We start from the raw sequence: 20930 nt of genomic DNA, 5'->3' as shown, positions 1-20930 counted from the left end.
TAAAGATTTTAAAAACTTAGTTTAGTCCTTCTTCTCTGCAGGCGACCATCACACCTGTGCTCATTCATATCTGGTAAATCTTCATTAATTTCCACGATACTTAACCCTGCCCCGTCCTTTTGATACAGTGATGACGAGCATTCAGCAGTGGATGAGTGATGTGTGCATAGAATTAACCCAAGAAGATGTGAGATGATTTGATTGCTCAGGATGAGTGCTTAACAGGTTTCCATTCCACTGTCCTCCTTACATTTGGCTCTTTGGCTGAATCTACCAGCAGATTATGATGTCACTGCGGAGTGGGAATAGAATCAGGCCTTCATCTGGAGCCAGGGATCACAGTCAGGATTAAATGCATGTACGTGGTGGTCTAGCCAGTGAATGCTCAGGAGCAGTGGAGCTTAGTTCATGCAGTCCTGCTGGCTTTTCCCTTGCAGACCTCACAGGAAATGAAACTGGGAATTTTTTCTCCTTCGGTAAGCTAAATTATTTGAACCTGCAGCTGCTGTTTATGAATGCTATTTTTTTAAGTTGTTACCTTTTCTGGCAAACCAAACTTTTTACATGGCAAATACTACGAAAAACATACATACGAAGTTTGTGCTTTAGTTTTGAGGTATACTCGTTCTTCAATACATTTTCCTGACATTATTTTCTAGACTGCATCAGTTGCCCATAACAACACCTAAGCACGATGAAGGTGAAATGGACTATGCTGGGCATGGTTGTCTTCTTTCTTCTCTCCGTGGTCATGACCTGCTTTTTTATATGGCAGTATAGGATGCCAAAGCTGAAGACAGGTAAAGTTTATCTAGCAGCCACAGATTTACACCCTCAAAACACCCACATATAGACTTTTTACAACATATAGTATGACTTTCCAACCTGGAACTATGTGGTCCTTTCTTAGCCTCTTTGGTTTAATTGCTCATTTGCAGAATCTGCATCAGGATTAGACAAAGCTGGAAATAGTAGCAAGAGGATTAGCTGCCCAGTTATAACAGACTTTAACTCCTGCTGAGAGATAAGACGAAGAGGGAGGCTGGAGCTGACCAGTGGTGGAGGTTTCTGGATAAAATGACAACAGTCACTGCTTTCAATTGCTCATGCAATGAGCATGTAACATAAATGTGAATTTGGTTCAGGGACAGCTCACTGTTCAGGGTGTACTGTCTGACTGTGTCAAACATACTGTACCTAAAGGAATCAATAAGTCAAAATAAAAACAGCTCAGCTTTATAACCTTGAACCCCTGGGAACATTAAAACAGGTTGAATTATTCACAGTGCTTAATAACAAACTGCACAATAATTATTGTTTTATGGCTAGTGTGTGCATGCTGGATTTTTTTAACAGAAAAATGATTCCTTACTATTTACTAGATAGGCATTAACTACCAGTAACAGGCTTAGCAAAATTCGATGTCTGTCATCACAGGTAACCAGCCATTCAACTGGACAGGTATTTTTTACACTTTTAGGATCATGCTAGTCTTTTACTGTTACTTAAAAGGTCAATAAAAAGTAATCAATTGAATTTTTTTTTTTAGTTGTGAGCACTACACACTAAATTCCATCCACTTCCATTATATTGGGGTTGAAGCAGAGGCTCACTGACAGAAGCTCACTGACAGATATCTTTGAACCTGAGCAAATAAAACCAAAACTATCTGTACAGAGAGATGCAGTGCCAGAAGTTTCTCTCATAATTTCAGTGAACCAACCCTTTAACATGCCTCTGTATTGTGGAGAGATGTGTCATGCCCTTGCTAGTTGTATGTCTGTTTGTATTCTAAGTGTGCCTTTGTTTTTTACATCGTGAATTGGGTATGGGTACTGATATGCAAAACGGCCAAATGGTCACTGTTCTTAAACTGGGGGACATAGAGCTATTGCATGGGGTGCTCACTTAAGGGAGAAATTATGGAGAGCATCTGCAGTGGAATTAATAGGATTTATGAAGAAAGAATAATCAGACAAGAGTGAACTAATGTTAGCATGGCTATCAAGATTGAGGTTAGCAAGATTCAGACAAAATAAAAAATGTAAAATACTAGATGGACAGATTTTTAACAGGGAAGAAATGATCATTGATCAAACATGTCCATCAAATCCCAAATCGAAGGAATCTCATATTGCTCTTAGTTTTAATGTCAGTACAGGAGAGTCATTTGTCTTTTGTGTGTAAAAAGTCTCGCAATTTGGCCAAATGTGACTTGCATTTATCATTTGCACAACAGAAATGTTCTAAAATATGCGTGAAAAGAAGTGCGTAGTTCATGTTTATGGAAATGTCATTTCAGTGAAATTCAACTTAGCTCTTTTGTTAGTTGTTTCTCCAATACTGTTATTCTTATTGTTAAAGTTCATAAAACTAAATTTGATTTACACATGGGGAGCATACATTTTGTTTGGCTTCCCAAGTGGGTATGAGTGAAAAAGTTTGAAAGTGACTGGTGTAGTAAAATAATACACATTTTAGCAGCTCCAGAGCTGTGTAATTCACAGAACATGTTGTATTCCTTTAGCTACAAACCTAGGTTTTGTTACATAGAGTTACAGAGAGCTTCAACACAGCAAACCAAACTAAGACGACAGGTCTTCACAGATGCAGCATTCAGTCAGTGGACAAGAATTAGCTCCTTTCAGCTGCCCCTAACACTACTTGTTTTCTCCATGTTAAACACACAACTTACAACATGTTCAATAGACAGCATTGGAGATGTTGGAAGGCATGTTTTGTCACTTTTGACAAAACATGCTTACAGTTTCCCTCTGCTTCCAATTTTTGTGCTAAACTAAGCTAAACAGCTCCTGGAATGGGTCTACCTCTGTGTTGGATGCACAGAGGAAACATCTGGGACCTGCCAAAACAGTCTTACTGTGCATCTCTGGTTGTACAACTGGGATGTATACCCTATCCTGACAGACAGATAATACATGACAAGACTGCAGTTTTCCACTTTTCCACAGAACTAGTTGTAAAAAAAGCGAAAGTAGAGGAGATGTGCCCTCGCTTCCCTGAGCCTGTGCCCCTCAAACATCCCATCACATCACTGAGGGTGGCCTTAGAAAAGGTGAATCTCTTCCAACAATTTTCTATAATTCTTATTGCAATGTTTTATCATTTAGATGTTCTGGTTATACTTATGGTTAGTTTTACTGATGTTTCTGCTAACAGATAGATGTACTCCTGAGGTCGAGCGTTCACACCACCAAGCTACCAGCGATATCAGCCATTGTGGTTTTAAATGACTCTGTTCTTTGGAATGGAAACTTTGGCAAGAAGAACATAAGCGACCCCTCCTCATCTGCACCCAATGAGTACACAGTGTACAGGTGAGATTTATAGTCACGCACAGTGTTTAGAACAAGTGTGGAACAGATTAACATAAATTATGACAGAGATATGACAAAAGGGAAGTGGTGATTTGTCTAAATGCCAAATACTTCGTTATTAATATTACCCAGTCCTAAAAGCTGCTCATCCAGTCTGCAATATTAGCAGCTCCATCTGAATAAATAATCATTACCACACATGATGCAACCTGCAGTCTCAATCTTCCGTTGGATATTGTATTTGATTTGAGGCTTAGAGTTAGAATTAGGGGTACGGGTCAGGATCAGACCTTCACTGTATTAAGTAAGCTTCATATAGAACCTGAGATTGATGAGACTGAACCACTCAGTAAATAAATAGCTTAAATTTGTGCAAAAGCAGTGGGAATGCTATGGATTGTTAAACCAGGATACATTTATAATAAGCATGTGTTGTGCTCACTTTAATCACTTTGATTGCAGAATTGCAAGCCTCTCTAAAATCTTCCCCACTCTGATGCTATACAAGCTGTGGGAGGACGGCCTGATAGACTCTCTGGATGACCCTCTGGAGAAGTACGCAGAGAACTTCACCATCAAGAACCCCCTAGGGAAAAGTGGGAGGCCAACATTCTCATCAGTCAGCACCCTCAGCAGGCGCTCTCCTGCACTCAGTCTGCGCAGGATGGCCAGCCAGCTCTCTGGTAATGACATAATCTGTTTTATCGACATGGCGGTCATCTTTTATTATTCTACATCAAAGAAACAAACATCAAAGAACTGTGTAGCATGGTTTCAGACCTCTGAATCACCAGCATTATCTCCGATTTAATCGGTGATTAAAATAGGTCTGGTGTTCTCCCAGTGGAGAAACAGTCAACCAATCAGTGCTTGGCTGAATATTACAAGCTTTGAAAAAAAAAGTATGGCAAAACTCCAAGTCTAGAATGTAGCTGTTAGTATTAATAAGTGTTTATTAATGTATTTATTAACAACTTTATTAACAACTCCACTTATGGATGCCTGTGGGCAGCCATAAGCTTACAGGCCAGCTTACAGGCCATCCATAAGGCTGCTGTACAAACAGATAATGAATGATAATATAAAACACAGTTGTACTAAAATAAATGTACTATAACATAAGTTATAATTGTTGACAAATACTGTACATTATTAAGCACTAAAATATCCTTATATCTACTTTACACTTACATTATAGTGTGTTATAAACCACTCATTAAATGTTTATATAATGCTCATAAAAATGGTGACTTAAAATAAAGTGTTACCAGTAGGGTTTTTTATATTAGATTGCATTAGACAGTGATTGCGACAGATGTTTCTTCCATTTTGGCCTAGAGTATTTGACCTTGTGAGACCAGCAGAAACCTGATTTTCTGATTTGGTAACCCTTCCTGTGGAACAGCAGATCAAAATAATATCTCCATTATGGATAAATATGAGCACTTAATAAAAAATTTAAAATCTCTTGCCCTTCCTGGAAAGTTAATAACAAACAAAGCTGTTACCACGTGTGGTGGTTTGACTTCCCTCTAGAATCAAATCTGATCAGAATCATATAGCTCTACAACATTTTGTGAAGTAAGCACATTGGTCAAAATGTAGGTCTAGACTCTCATACTCATACTTACACCATGTAATTCCTGGATAAGTCTCCACCTTGTACTATAGCACCTATGCTAACCTGGACTCACATGAACAGAGAGAAGAGCTATAATTACACTGAGCTGGGTCCAGAGATAGAGCTAATCAGCTCTGTGCTCTCAGAATGAAAAGGAGGGATTAACAGAGGGGGGTGTCCTGCTCAGGGTAGAAGTCTATCTGCAAACTGTTGTAGGACACAGACTCAAACCATAACACAAGCTACTGGATACTGGAGCAAAGAGAGGAGATAACTTTTTTTCAACAATTACTGGTGGAAAGGTTTGATTGCCTACACTTACACTAACATGCAAAGTACTAGAAAACATGAACGTTTGACCTGATGATGGTACTAGAACAGGATCACCAAAAGATTTCCCAACCCATATTTTGTAAAAGAATATAAAGACAGCAGCAATGTCCAATATGCTGGTGAGCCATTCACTCTATTAAAGTGAGCCACACAATTCAACTACTGACAGAAAATTATTTATCACCTCGCATACATAGTGTATCCACTGAGCTTTCAAGTTCAGCTCATGCAGCATATCCATAGATCAATCAGTTTGGGAATGTTGTACTAACCTGGCTATTAGCATAAGCCCCTTATCACTGTTTATGTTTGGAAAAATGTGCAAACACAACAGGGACTGCATGCACTGTTCTAATTCATACAAAAGAATAATGGTCATGTTAAGTGGCAGGTGAAGGGGTGGGTTAAGTTCATACACAGATATCTGTGAATGCCAGTTTTAATCCTTAAGGTTTTATATTTCTACAGGGTTACCCAGAAGATTAAGGTCAACTAATCTCCTTTGGAATGGAGACACACAGGCAGCCCTTAATTTGTTACAGGATGATGTCCTCGTGGCCAATCCAGGCACCAAGTAAGACTCTGTTTCCTTTTTCTGTGTTGCTCTATTTTTGACTCTGATGACTTTAGACTATCTGAACATTTCAAGAGAGGGTTGATGTTTATGTATAGAACAAGGATCCTTTTGGTATTTTGTATCCAGACAATTTGTGAACATCTGTGACATTATGGTCTCTTTTCCCTCAGATGCCACTATAGCAATGTCGCTTTTTCCTTATTGGCCAACATCTTGGCCCAGAAGGTGACTGGCTCAGGCTTTGAGAGCTGGGTGTCAGACAACATTCTGGAAAGGCTTAGCATGGAGGACACTGGTTTCAATTTAACTCCATCCATTCAGAGGCAGATGGCTTTGGGTGTGTACAGCAATGGCCAGCCAGCTCCACTCTACAACCTTGGCTGGTACCGACCAGCAGGTCAGATGTATTCCACAGCAGCTGACATGGCCAAGCTCATGATGGCTCTTCTGGGCGCATATGGTGGGACCCTGCTCCAGCAGGACACCCTAAACACCATGCTAACCCCAGTCTTACAATGCCATAGTGGCTACTTTGCAAACTCTACCGGCACACCATGGGAAATCAATGAGCAGTTTGGCTATGATGTGGTGAGGAAGGACGGGGACCTGGACGGTTACGCAGCCACCCTCTCCCTAGTCCCACGGCTCAAGCTGGGACTGGTAGTCCTGATGGGTGGGGTTCGGCCTGCAGACCAGGACCTTGTGAGCCAAGCCTACAGCTATCTCATCCCTGCAGTGGAGACCGCTTTCAGGGATGCTCGAAGAACTCTCAGACCGCCGCCCAACCCAGCTCCATATATTGGCTTTTTCACTTATAGGAATATGACTTTCTATGAGATTAAGGTGGACTCAGATGGAGTGCTAGTCATGCAGCAGTTTGGACCACAGGTGGACACAACTGTACCGTCCAAGTTTCAAACTATTCAGCTGGATTACCTGCAGGACAGGGTTTTCAGGGTGGTGTTTGAGAGCCCGTACCCCTGCAAGCTGAAGGTTAACAGCGCTTCAGTCTCCCTGGAGGCACAGGACAGACAGCTCTTAAACTTTTACCTGTTCAGTAAGAAAGGTGTGTCACCAGGGTTTGATTCCCCAGGACTCAACACTTACAGTGTGACAAGGATAGCTGGCAGACCATACTTTACTTCATAATGACAGGAATTCAGCTTTGCGCAAGTTTGTCACTGTAACTGGGGAGTTTAGTCAAGGACTAATGCAGTGGGAAACTTGATATTGCAATCCTCTCATGAGCTTCCCAGTGTTAGGGATGTTCTCTTGCTATATTTAATGTGATTAATCTGAACTTGTATTCTAATATCATTTATCTAATACTCTTCTGCTCATAATACCAATTTTATCATTAAGTCTTGTTCAAATCTGCAAAGCAATATTTGAAAGTTATTCTACTGCTAAGTAACTAGCAAAAGCAATGCAAAACTGACAAACTGTTGTATAAATGTTTGCTATGATGTCTTTGGTTAATGGAAAATGTGGCAGTATTCTTATACAATCTTCAAGTGCCTACAGTGCGACCTAGAATGAGGAAAAACACACCTGATTTAAATGTCAAGTAGTCAGGTTTTTCAAGATTCAAATGCAATAGGGGAGCATGTAAACATGTTGTCTATCAAAAATAAAGACAAGTTACAAGATAATGTGCTAAATAAAACTCATATGGTATAGTAAGGTTTTATTAAGTGTTTATTGAGCATTAATTAACAATATGCATATGCAAGTCTTTTACATAGTTTTTGACTACGCCTATTTAAACATATGGAGTGAAACACGTCATGTTGTTAAGAAGGGCTCGGCTCTGAGGCTGGTCCATGCAGCGAAGCTGTGGGAACTCCATTGTTTTTGTTCAGATTTTTAAGGGTCCAAAAAGCGAAGCAGCTGGTAACCTATTGCTCTTTTTCTGATTATTAGGGGAGAAAGCAGCAGAGCTGTGGGAACCCCATTCTTTTTTTTTCCTGATTATTCTTATTAGGGAGAAGTGTTGCGTATCTTTGCCAAAATCACTCCTATTAATACAAAACTTTGTGCAGTGGTTTCTAATGCCCCACTGAGGCTCTGTGCAAAATTTTGCACCAATCATGGTGCTTTTGTTTCAAAATCATGAAATATGCTAAAATTATTTATCCAACCTACTCCTAGGCTGTAATTGCAATCTGCATGAAACTTTGCACGTATCATCTATGTACTCTCATGTTCACAAGTTAACCCTCTGAGGTCAACAAATGTGTCGGTGAATCATTCTCAATGTTACTATCTTCGTAGTAATACAGTCTAGAAATATGATTTAAATGTTGCTGGAACTCCATTTTCTCCATAGACTCTCCATTTTCCAGTCGTTCTTTTCGTGAGATTGTAAGTTACTCACAGCTGGAGCAAGCAGGCTGAGAAGACAGCTGACACTCACGTGATCACTGTGCGTAATTGGTGAATTGGTGGAGTCTGACAACTTTTTCTGTGACACTAACCAATAGACACTCAGGAAATCAGTAAGGACCCACCCACCATCTTAAAATCACTGCAGTTTTCAGTCAGTCAGCACTGGGAGGCCCTGAAGAATGGAGAGAAAGCTTATGGCTGCTGAAGTTGTTGCAGCAGTTTTGCAAAGCAGCGATGAGGATGTTGGAGTTTCAGAGCCTGATGGGTTTGATTTCTAAGATGAAGAGAAATACCGTAATATTAGGGATCCAATTGAAGATTGGTAAGTGTATTTATTTTACAAAAACTTAGTTTTGCAGTTTCACAGTAATAGTGCGCTTTGTGCGTAAATGTGACTATCTTCACTAAATGCTGCTTCAATACGTAAAAATGGATTTGTGTCTCAAGAGTCATAAACTTTGACAAAATTGACTGTCATTTGGTAAAGTTTTATTCTGTGTGAAAGATATTTCCTGCTTTCTGGAACCACCCATGGGCCTGAAAATCCAATTTGCATCATCTCACCAGGTCACTGGGCACAGACCATACGGGTGCTTGGACTCTGTTAATACCTGCCTACATGTCTAGTTTTTAAGGGTCCAAGCCCAAGGGGGATGGGGGCCATGCATGCAAAGCGGCATGGCTTCCAGTAACAGCGGTGCTGGGAAACCTATTGTAATCACTCTGGTTTTTATTTTTTTATTTTTTCTGTTGGTAAAAGTGGTACTGCAGCATACACCGTGAAAGTTATATAATTGAAATTTTCAGTTGAGGTATAGAATCGTGCACACGTCAGACACCTAAAATTACACATGTCCACCAGCAGGTGGCACTATAATCAAGGTGAGCTGTTTTTCTTTTCCCCCAAATTGTGAATTATGCAAAACCTACTTTGTCAAAGTCCTCCTAGGTGGGAGACTGATCTGCATGAAATTTTGCACATAGAATCTATGGACTGTCATGATAAAAAGTTATCAAAAGAATTTTGATAATCCAAAATGTGAAACATATTGAGGAACAACTTCCTATAGTTTGCAGTCAAAACAGGAAGTGACACTATTACACAAAATTGAAAAATATGTGAAACTAACTTTTTAAAACTCATTTTAGGTTGGAGTCTAATCTGCATAAATTGTTACATGTAGAGTCTAAAGACCCTCATGATTGTTAGATCACTTGTCCCCAAAACTTGGCGTAAGTTGCACCAGGTTCATTCAACCCAAAGTCCAGGGTTTATGCCAAGCTAATTTAACCAAGCTTTCTCTAATACCCCTCAGAACATTCAAACCTTTGTGGAATGTTTTCCAATTTCTGTGCTTCTCTCAACCTGAGACTTGCATTGTGCCTGTGGACCTGTAGGTCTGACTTTCATCACCTCAACAGGCTGCCAGGTGTGAACTGTGCGGGGGCTTGGACCCCGTTAATACCTGTCTGCAGGTCTAGTTATGTTTATTGATTTATTTTTTATTTTTTTAATTCTTCGGTTGGTAAAAGTGGCAATGCCTCATGTACCGTAAGAGTTATGTAACTGAAATTTTGAGGGGGAGGTATAGAATGGTGCACACATCAGACACCAAAAATGACACATTTCCACCAGCAGCTGGTGCTATAATCAAAGTGAGCATGTTTTGACCAGTAACTCCCACATTGTACTTTGCACATTCAAAAAGCTTATATGCACGCGGTCCCTGAATTTAGTGGAATTTCAAGCCATAAGCCACACCCCTTTCTGCCATACATTTTTTTCACAAAATTGCAAAATATGCAAAACCTCCTTTTTCAAACTCCTTGTAGGTTGTGAGTCCGATTTGTACGAAACTTTGAACATAGAAACTATCAACTCTTGATAAAAAGTTAAAAATAATAAATATAATGCTCAAGTTATAATGGAACAACTTCTTATGGGTTGCAGTCAAAACAGGAAGTATTGTATTTGTGCATAATTGCTACTAGGTTATGTTGTTACACAAAGTTAAAAAAAATGCATCGTTCATTTTTCAAACTCATTTTACGTTGAAGTCCAATTTGCATAAATTGTTGCACGTAGCATCTTAGGAAACTCATGTATGTCGGATCACTAACTCACAACAGGTTAACTCAACCCCAAATTCAGGGTTTATGCCCAGCTATGTTAACCACTTTTTCTGGAATACCCCATTGGAATACCCCTCAGAAACATTCCAACCTTTCCAGAATGCTTTTCCAGTGTGTGTGCTGCTCTCAATCCGCGTGGGTGGGAAGGTTTGGACATAATATCTGCCTCAGATCTAGTTTTTCTTTTTTTTCTTTTTTTTTTTGATTCCTCCATTGGTAAAAGTTGATAATCCGTTGATAATCCGAAAAATGCGCAATTTATAGAGGAACAAATTCCTACAATCATGCCTATTAACACAAAACTCGACTCAGTAGTTTCCCATTGTCCACTGAGGCTCTGTGCAAAATGTGGTGCCAGTTGGCCACTAGGTCCTGCTTTTGTTGAAAAATCATGAAATAAAACTGTTTTCCAAACTACACTTCTCCTGTAATTGCAAAAATTTCAAAATTATTTCTTAGGGTCAATCTCTCAATTCATCTGCGTCTTTGCTCCATTGGTCTTCTGCTGTAAAATGATCAAATATTGCAACTTTTTCTCCATTTTCTTAAAAACGTTTTTTCAATATCCCATCAGCAACTGCTGGAGCAATCAAATCATCTACGGTCTTAGCTCTTCTTAAATTGTTTAGGAAATTTCAATATGTCAACCTGTTTTGATTATACAAGCCAATGAATCTTCATCAAAATGTATAGGGGGACAGTAGATATCTTATATCTCACCAATGCATTGTCTGACTTTAATGAAACTTGATATGTTAGGTCTTTATGATATTTGACAAAAAATTGCTTGTTTTTCCACGACAAATTATGAGAAAAAATTCAAAATTGGTACAGTGACTCAAGGTACATTTTCAAAACTTTTCTCAAAATGTTGCTTTGACAACTTAATTAATGTGGCTGCCAGCAGCCATCAAAATTCAGCAGCTAGTAATTTCCACTGTGAATGTCCAGTCAGCTTGAAAATTGGTATGTAGGTTTATGATGTCATGAAGCAGGAGCTTCTAACTTCTTTAGATTAAAGAGCCTCAAGGTGACGCTACATCAAAGATGTTTATGTTTAAGCCTGTATCTCATAAATGACTTCATTCAAAGTTCCTTTTTGTCCTACTTCCTACAATACACTTTTATCAGTTTGCATCATAAATTAGACTTTTTGCTAGTTAATCTCTCTGTCTTGTCACACTGTCTGAACGTTTGTCAGACTCTTCTGAAATTCAGTGTGAATCGTCTACAGCCCAAGCTGTTCAAGAACATTCAATACATCAAACCGATTATAGAAATACACAAATACATCATAACAGCATTGCTTGAAGTGAGAAAATTAGCTACTTTTCTGAAAAGAAATAATCAGTGATTACCATTAATGTCTTATAATATCATTAAGATATGTTTACATTGCTTGGAGCCATGACAATTCAACAGTTTGAGTGAATGATTTCGGTAGGTCAGATAAAGGATGCTCAGTGAAGTTGGGGGTAAGCCCCACTTCAAAATGTGGCGGTGAATCCCAATAGGCTCGACATTCTGAAAGACCGGTGAAAGGTAATCCACACTGTTGCACTGAGATTACAACTGCCAGCTTTTGTTATTTTAGAAAAGCTTATGATATTTTTCAAATTTTGGCAGTTACCCCAGTTGTTGCTCCTTAGCCCATTTGACTCCATTGACGGGAATGACCAGAGACTTCCAAATCTAGATCACTAGTTTCCAGACTCCAATCTCTAATTTGCATCAAATTGCACAAAAAGTTTAACCCAAGTACCAAGGCTGTAAAAGGAAAAGTCACTTTATTATTTAGTCTGTGTGTCAAAATTTCCTGGGTCTTAAGTATTTTTTGTGTGTCCAATGTGAAACATTCCTTCCCAAACAGCTCAGTGGTAAACTGTTTGTCTCTCAATCCTTTGGTTGAAGGTTCAAATGCCGGTGGAGGTATGATAAACTGCTTCAAATCTACAAATTTGAGCTTCTGTTCATAATGTGAATTGTCTGCAAAATCATCTACACTACTTTGACCCTGATACAAATTTAAAGCATAAATCCAACATGTAAAAGAAGTCGTCAAACAATTCCAATAAAAACCAAAACAACAGTTTGTCCAGATTATCTAAACCCACGGTTTTACAATATCAGGACCCCCATGGTTTGCAAGATAAATCTGAGGGGTCACAAAATGGCTAAAGAGATACCAAAGAAAACAATATTTAAACATAGAACTATAATATTTCCACAAAGGTATACAAAATTTTCTACTTTTTGTTTTAACTGACTTTTCTCAAACATTTGTCTTTTATTGTGAAATATCAAATACTTTTACCTCATCAGACACTAAATCCTTCAAAATGAAATAATCTGAGCATCTCACAAAATTTGCTGGGAAATTATATATTATTTTAGTTCACAATTTAATACTTACTCGGGTTGTATAAACATAGTGAAGTTGTATACAAAAAATGAAGTAAAGTGAAATTTTCAATGGTTTACTGATGTTAGTGATACTCAGAATGTGAATAACTTACTAGCGATTTCTTGGCAACAGCAGAGATGAGCACTGCAAAATTAAACAAAGTATCTTTTCATTTTTTTCATATCTTTGCAATCATAAACAGTGGTTGTGTCATTAACTTTGTATCTGGGGTACAGTTTTTTTTTAAGTTCAAAACACACATCACACAAATCTTAACTTAGAAAAAGAAATCCCAAACTAGACGCCCAGGTTTTGCTAAAGCCACACCAAACAGGGTGAGTAGGAGTTTGGCAGATGTAGCTTAAAAGTAGATAATGAGGCACCGAGAGATTTCACACTGGAATTTATTGCAACTGGTTCAACCTGGAGTCCAAGTTGAAATAAACAACTTTAATAAAAACAAAATTCATCGACAATATTGTACAGACTGTTTAGGCATTTTCATGCTTCAACTGGATTTCTGATCATTATCAGTGCTACAGTGTCTTTATCCTATGAAGAGCACTGCGATCAAAGACAAATCTCTTTATTCATTCATTTACTCATCTGTTTATCAAATTAGATTTTGGCATGTCTTCGGATACTATTCTTTTTTCTCTAAGCGCATTTGCTCACTGAATTGTAAAGTGGAGTTGTGTTATCTATGCTGTTCAGGCGGGTCCAATTTCCAAATTTTTCTCTCTTTCTTTCTTTGTTTATTTTAGGCCTGTATTTTGTTATTTTGTCATTTTATGAATTGCTTACACATGTAACAGGTTTCTGAAATACACTTAAACTCTAATGATCATAGATTAACTAGTAGGCAATATGCATGTATTAAAAAAATGATAAATCCTAACAAGATTATTGATAACTATCTTGGTATGTTTCAATATCAAAGTTATTTTTAATTGCTTAACAGTTTATATACTGATCATCAATTCAGACTGCCATTTTGAAGTTTACGTGTGAACCACAAGGGGGAAACAAAGCACTTCCATAATGAAAAAACACAATCACACATTCATTTAGTGAGAAACATTACTTTATATGAAAAAATATTATTACTATATAATAATTCTCAAAAATAATAATCATGGCATTGGAAAGTGTTGTAGTAGTAATAATAATAATAATAATAATGACAGTTTGTCAGCAGGAAAAACCATTCCTCTTATCAGAAAATGGAGCTCTGGACGTTGGAAGTGTAGACAAAACTTTGTTAATCATCACTGTAATCTCCAAAATGAAAAAAGAAGTAATTTTACTGATGAAGATGGGTGGTATTTCCCTTTAATGATAAAAACTCAAGGCAAAATGAAAGCAAAAGAGAGATTTGAGCGTGTGTGGCCTCTGCTAGTCGCTACATTTTCTGGATCATGACCTGGAATTTACCTGCAGAGATATAAAAACAGAAAGAGAAGAAAGCATGTGTTAATCCACATTTATTCTTATTCTTAATAAATAAATAAATAAATAAACTCAAACAAACTCAGCTTTCTTTCTGCTTAAATGTTTTTCAATTTTTTTTTCCCACCCCAACGTAAAAAGAGGACAAAACAGGACCCTCAGATCTGTCTCTAAATACAACAGTCAAATGCAACAGTACAAGCTCCAACCACAAAGACAGTGGAGGAACGTATATTGAGTTCATATAATATGTTTTTGGTCAGAGTGTGAAACCTGCATGTTATCCTGTGATCTTAGGCTAATGTACTGGCAATAACATGGCATTCCATAGTTATTAAAGGTAACCCTAAGTTGTTGACCGCTACTCGCACGCATACATACATACATATATATACATACATACATACATATATATACATATATACATACATACATACATACATACATACATACATACATACATGTATATACATATACACATACATATATACACATACATACATACATATACACATACATACATACATATACACACATATACATATATACATATATATACATACATACATACATATATAAATATATATATACATACATACATATATATATTTACACACATATATATATACACACATATACATATACATATACATATATACACATATATACACACATATACATATACATATATACACACATATATACATATATATATACACATATATATACATATACACATATATATACATATACGTATATTTATACATATACATACATATATATATATATATATATATATATATATATATATATACATATACGTATATATATATACATATACATATACATATATACATATACATATACACATACATATATATACATACATACATATACACATATACATATATATACATATACATACATATACATACATATATATATACATACATATATATACATACATATATATATATACACATACATATATATATACATACATATATATACATACATATATATACATACATATATAAACATATACATAAATATACATATATACACATATATATACATATATACATATACATGTATATGAATATGCATACACATATATACACATATTCATATATATATATATATATATATATATATATATACATATACATATATATACACATATATACACATATATATACACACACATATACATATATATATACATATATACACACACACATATATATATATATATATATACACACACACATATGTATATATACACACACACACACACACACACATGAACATATATACTGTCAAATTACTCTTTCCAAGATCAAGACTAAACTTTGTGAGAATCTCTCCAATTGGATGATGGAGAAATGATCGGGTCTTACATGCAGGCATGACAGAAACCTCAGCAGTCACAATACTCTTCACTCCCAAGTTGGACAGAGCTCCTCTCACCAGACCACAGGTGAAGGCCAGATACTGCAGAAAGACAAACAGTCATCTATGTCATATGATGAGAAGGGATGTCCTATGTTGTGTAATGTGTGTTTACTCTGGGTGCAGCACCTTACCAAATACCCCTGTGTGCTATGTTAAAACACTGAAACTGGACTAATCTGAGACTAAATGAACTACAGAGAGCCAGAGTCCAATAGCCATTATTATCTATGAATCAGATTAAGTGGAAATCAGTTATTTAAACTGCATCTGAACATGTTTTATTATTTCTGGAGAATGAGAAACAGGTTGTCTAAATTCTGTCCAAATCTTCCTGAAACAAATATTTTACACAGACACTCCTCTAGAGTATATTACACAAAACACTACAGGACACAATACACAATGTACATACACTATATTACAATATTATAGGAAGACATCAAATATGAGCTGGGCAAGGCTTTATGTTCTTGCAGAATCACAAGCTGTCATAAACATCTAACTTAAGTGTAGGACTTACTGTATACTGTAGGTGTGCAACGTGAAGCAGCTTGATGTTGGAAAAAAATACAATTTAATAAACCAAAATCTAATAAATGACAGAGTGATTGGACAGTGAATATATGGTGTTAATACAGGTGGGTAAGGGGTTAAAAAAATGTGATGAGGGCATACATACTAACTGCAAAACTGAGTAGCAAAGGGAACAGGGCCTGTATTTATCAAACAGCTGAAAATTTTGTCAAATTTTGGACTACTCACAAACTTGCGAAGAAAAACTATTTATCAAGCTCCTTTTCACCTAAAAATGCACTTAAATGTATGAGAGCTAATAATAATAATGATAATAAATTAGCTTACGCTAAAAAATAGTGTCGTTTTAACCTATTATTTACATTTGAACATTTAATAAGATGTTACACCACTTTTTTTTGTTCATTTATCAGACTGCAAACAAACAAGAATAAATCTGACAATAAGCTCTGCAGTAAACAAATCCCTTATCAAATCTTTCTTTCCTGCTCTCTGTTTAGTCTCTTTTGCCTCTCTGACACTACAGACATCAGCAAAGAAATAAAAGACTGACAACATATGCAAACACATGATAACTCAGCAACACGGTTGTTAACAACAAACATGGTGGACAGGTTCAAAAGTCAACGAAAATGTCATTTCAAATAATTTTTTAAATATACCGCCCAACCTGTTAAAGTAAGAATTTATGTTATTTTTGATAACTTGAGAAGGATGTGTTACACCATACTCTGTGACCCATCAGATTCTGTGACATGTAGTAGTGAAACAACCAGTTCACCTTCAGGTAACGTTAAGTGCGTTGTGCAAAACATCTGTGATTTATTTAATTCATATTCACTGAATGATAAAGTAGAATGAATATTCTTTTAACTGTGTTGTTTTTACTTGTGCAGCTGCAGCACAGCATCCCAGTGAGGAGCAAATTGAGCGCGGAAAGGGTTAATGAATGTCACAAAGCAGTGATAAAACATGTTGTGAAAGCCCTACAACCATTCAGCACAGCAGAATGCCCATGGTTTAGGTTTCATAGTTAATTGCCATAGTTTCTATTAGTGTCAGTGTCATGCTTGTCTGGAAAGTGGTCTGTAAATCACAATTAAAATGATTAATTGTTTTATTAACATGATTAGAAGAAGATAGATTCTTAAATATATCAAGTTAAATCTTTAGTTACACTAAACAGTTGAAATTTGTTTTGTTAATGTGCTGAGTGAAATAAAAAGAGTACATTTTATAACTAACAGATGTCTTCATTACCGATCAAACAAACTACTTGAAAAGATATAACGGGGATTCAAAAGAATACAGATGTGATAAATGCTATCAAACCCCATCCCTACTAAGTATAGAGCAATGTGAAGCCCTGCTGGTCTTGGATCACCTGCTTCATGAAAAACAAATACTCTTTGAAATTATAGAGAGCCTTCCACAACAGTTCCCTACAGAGTCGTACAGTCTAATGAAATCAAGGCAGAGCACCTTAGGGGCGTGTTCCAGGTACTGTTTACCAGCTGACAGCTGACTTAGTAATCGGAACTTGTTGTCCTGGAGAACATAGATGCCCTGAAACACATGACAACAGCATCAACACTGACAAACATCAACACAGCACAAATCATTACAGATGGTGACAGAGGACAAAGATAATAAGACTAATATTTATATAACAGGTATATGGATACATATAAATTGTATTACATATGTTTAAAACTAAATTAATTATTTCAGTTTGTCAGAGCTGAGGCTGCTGAGCACTGGATGCGCTCTGGCTCAGAGTGAATTCTGTTAACATATTTTCTAAACGATAACCTACTGTATAAATAAAAGTAACTGACAGAGAGCTCAGTGTTACCTGATGATTGGTTCGAAGGTTGTCAATTTGCTTCTTGAACAAACAGGTCCAAAAGTCTTTACAGATGAACTTCATGATGTCCAGCTCGTCTTTGAACCGTGTAGTGTCTTTGGTCAGTCTAGTAAAAGGAAAAACTGTTCAAATGAAAGCCAAAAGCTTGACAAAACCGTTTACTTAAATCAAAGTATTATTGAGAATAAGTCTGGTGTTATTCTATATTTTATTATTGTCAACAAACCCATGAAAAGATCAAAACCAGCAACAAAGGGCTAAATCTAACACTTATTTTCATTATTAATTAGTCACACTCTTTCGCTATGAAATGTCAAAAAAATAATGAAAAATTCCTAATGATAATAGTCTAAAATTTAAAGAAACAAAGAAAAGCAGCAAAAATCTGTCTACTGACTAAGCATTTTTGTAAGGTTTTCTGTGAGGTTTGCTTATACGACTGCTCCAAGTCAGATTCACCAAACTATTAACTGCACAAAGCTGTCATAAATCACTGCTTTTGGCCTGATGGATACTACCTGTTCATGAGGAGGTGTATGTTCATGATGTTTGATCATTTGCATAATGACACCCCTAAAATGTCCATTCAAGGCTGCCTGTTTACACCATTTTTGGGAAAATTTCCTTCACAAAAATATTACCAAATAATAAAAAGAAAAATTTCAAATAGTAAGATTCAAGTCCTGCTGCCTGAAATCAGCACATAGATTCAGCAGGGTCAGTGTAATGATATTAGAGGACCTGACACAAATGGAAAATACTGATAGTACAGCTGCCAGCATGTCATCAGAGCAGATCTGTACTGTGACAGACATAAAGTGGGATAAGTCTGACATGATGTTAGTTGCTAAATGAAGGTGGTTTGCACCTAAAAAAAAGGCATATAGTATACAGTACTGCCTCATATCACTTATGATATAATGCAGTACTGTACTATTAATCTACTCAAAATATCTATAACATATCTTAAATCGGCTCTAGTTTGAAAACCTACATTACAATGCTCTTACATGCATTTGTTAGTGGTAAAATACCAAAATAAATACTGTAATAATATTACAATCTGAAAAGAGCCCTTCTGATAATAATAAATGACTACTTAATTTTGCTACTTTGGGAGCATTTTGCTGATATTTCTTCTGTACTTTTAAAGAAACATTCTGAATTCAGGAGTTTTACTTTTAACTGAGTATTTTAGGCTATGGCATTTTTCTACTTTTACTTGTGAAAAATATCAGAATACTTCTTTCATTACTGGTTGGTGATATGAACTATCCACCTGCTCATATTGTTCCCTTTAAAAGGTGATTATAAAGTATAAGTAATCCCTCAAAATATATAAATGATGAAGTTCTGTCTCTGCTCACCTTTAGGAGAATTTGCAGAGGTCCAAGGGATTAATATTTTATTCATAATGAGACAATGACTCAAACAGAGATTAAGATTTTATTTAGCACATAACTCTCTGTCACTGAGGAGGCTATTTTAACCCTGAGCAGAGCATATCATATATTGTACAGACTGAAACACACCAGATTCACTAACTGCTAGAGTTTTAAAGAGGAACACATGTTAGCAGCAGTTAGCTTGTTACCTCTCTATTAGTCCTTGGCCGACTCTAAATCCCATAGTCTCCAGTTTGGTGATATTTCTACCATTCTCCTAAATGAATGACAGAGGAGAAGTCATTAACAAACAAAGCTAACGGTCTCTAACCATTCAGGTCATTAAGCTGCCGTGGAAAAAACTCCTGACTGACGGTTTCTTACAGTCTCTCCGTTTTGAGCTGACTTGGAAATGTATTGTATCAGTTCGTTATGTAAAAACTGGAACGGAGCTTCGTCTGCCATTCTTCTTCCTCTGAAGCCAGTGGTTCAAACAGCAGCGGTCCACTGTGTCACTTACACTGGGACCGACACCATTACATATAGACTGAAAGCTAAAACCGAAAGAAAGAGCCGTGTACGGGATCTTTATGAGACAAAACACAAAACAAACGCTCTCTGCCGCTTCCTTGTTGTTCTTTTTTACCACCGAGGGGAGGGGTGATAGCAAAGAGTGCATTACTGTGCCATTACCGCCACCATTTGGCAAGGAGTTTCAACTGTGACATAAAAATCTAATAAAATCAAAATGATGAAACACTTGTTCTATTAATCGACATAGCTGATAGTAGTTAAATAATGAAGTCACATATAACTACTATCAGATAAATAAATTAAAAATAAACACAGAATGATTGTCCCATCCAATGCTATCCCTATGCGTAGTGCATTGGGAACTATGACAAAATGAAGGAATCGACTTTTTCCTTCACCTTTGACCTGGGAAATAGTTTGACAAAAACAAACAAAAAATCTTGGCTCAAGGCCAACTAACTAGCTTTCTCTGGGGCTCAATCAGCATATGGAGTAAATGACATCTGCTGATGAAGACCATGAGATACCTTTCAAAGTTCTGGAAATAGCTAGTAGCTTGACCAAGAGTTAAGATTTTCTGTCAAACTTTTAAATAATATTATCTCCCGTTTTTCGAGTGTTGCATTAATATTTGTAATGTCAATAGTGAAGAAAGTGAAGACACAACAAATAATGTTTTTGTTATCTTTTACCAGGTCAAGTGATTTTATCTCAGTGATTTAAACTATAGGTGTTTGTTGTCTCACACATTTACTTACAGGAGAAGACAACACAGAAGTGGTTACCTATCTTAAAGGATTAATTTGGTAATATTCTATAATCTTCTTTTCATCAGTCCCATGTGCAGAGCCAAACAAAGACTGAATGTCTCCTACAAACAAGTATTGTGTGTGTATTTAAACAAAAAAATGC

At 36.5% G+C, this 20930-nt stretch overlaps 2 protein-coding genes across 4 annotated transcripts; one reads left to right on the top strand and one right to left on the bottom strand.

The window, feature by feature from the left end:
* The first annotated feature begins 694 nt into the window (after window positions 1–694).
* Window positions 695–7018, top strand: LOC120804282 (putative beta-lactamase-like 1). Of its 3 annotated transcripts, XM_040153637.1 has the most exons (7): window positions 695–805; window positions 1164–1179; window positions 2991–3076; window positions 3181–3338; window positions 3801–4021; window positions 5761–5866; window positions 6040–7018. In XM_040153637.1, exons 1-7 carry the CDS (start codon window positions 695–697, stop codon window positions 7016–7018), a joined length of 1677 nt encoding a protein of 558 aa, XP_040009571.1. The 3 variants fall into 3 exon arrangements, with proteins under 3 accessions (XP_040009571.1, XP_040009573.1, XP_040009572.1); XM_040153639.1 differs by lacking the exon at window positions 1164–1179 and having other exon boundaries at window positions 695–800; window positions 2979–3076; XM_040153638.1 differs by lacking the exon at window positions 1164–1179 and having other exon boundaries at window positions 695–800; window positions 2973–3076.
* A 6189-nt stretch (window positions 7019–13207) lies between these two features.
* trappc6b (trafficking protein particle complex subunit 6B) lies at window positions 13208–20164 on the bottom strand. Its single transcript, XM_040154066.1, has 6 exons — window positions 19869–20164; window positions 19694–19761; window positions 18088–18205; window positions 17715–17798; window positions 15644–15737; window positions 13208–14228 (listed from the first exon to the last, which is right to left on the bottom strand). The coding sequence occupies exons 1-6, from the start codon at window positions 19947–19949 to the stop codon at window positions 14197–14199; spliced, it is 477 nt and encodes a 158-aa protein (XP_040010000.1). The 5' UTR covers window positions 19950–20164; the 3' UTR covers window positions 13208–14196.
* Between the last annotated feature and the right edge of the window lie 766 nt (window positions 20165–20930).

Source organism: Xiphias gladius, chromosome 18, assembly GCF_016859285.1.
Source record: "Xiphias gladius isolate SHS-SW01 ecotype Sanya breed wild chromosome 18, ASM1685928v1, whole genome shotgun sequence".
Classification (NCBI taxonomy): Eukaryota; Metazoa; Chordata; class Actinopteri; order Istiophoriformes; family Xiphiidae; genus Xiphias; species Xiphias gladius.
Note: the sequence above shows the minus strand (reverse complement) of the source record. Positions and strands in the feature narration are given on the sequence as shown.

Coding starts and splice junctions, on each gene's coding strand:
- trappc6b (XM_040154066.1), bottom strand. CDS start 19,949: ATGGCAGACGAAGCTCCGTTCCAGTTTTTACATAACGAACTGATACAA. Junction 19,762..19,868: donor CAGCTCAAAACGGAGAGACT/GTAAGAAACCGT, acceptor TCATTCATTTAG/GAGAATGGTAGAAATATCAC. Junction 17,799..18,087: donor ACCTTCGAACCAATCATCAG/GTAACACTGAGC, acceptor CATGTGTTTCAG/GGCATCTATGTTCTCCAGGA.
- LOC120804282 (XM_040153637.1), top strand. CDS start 695: ATGAAGGTGAAATGGACTATGCTGGGCATGGTTGTCTTCTTTCTTCTC. Junction 3,339..3,800: donor AATGAGTACACAGTGTACAG/GTGAGATTTATA, acceptor CTTTGATTGCAG/AATTGCAAGCCTCTCTAAAA. Junction 4,022..5,760: donor GATGGCCAGCCAGCTCTCTG/GTAATGACATAA, acceptor ATATTTCTACAG/GGTTACCCAGAAGATTAAGG.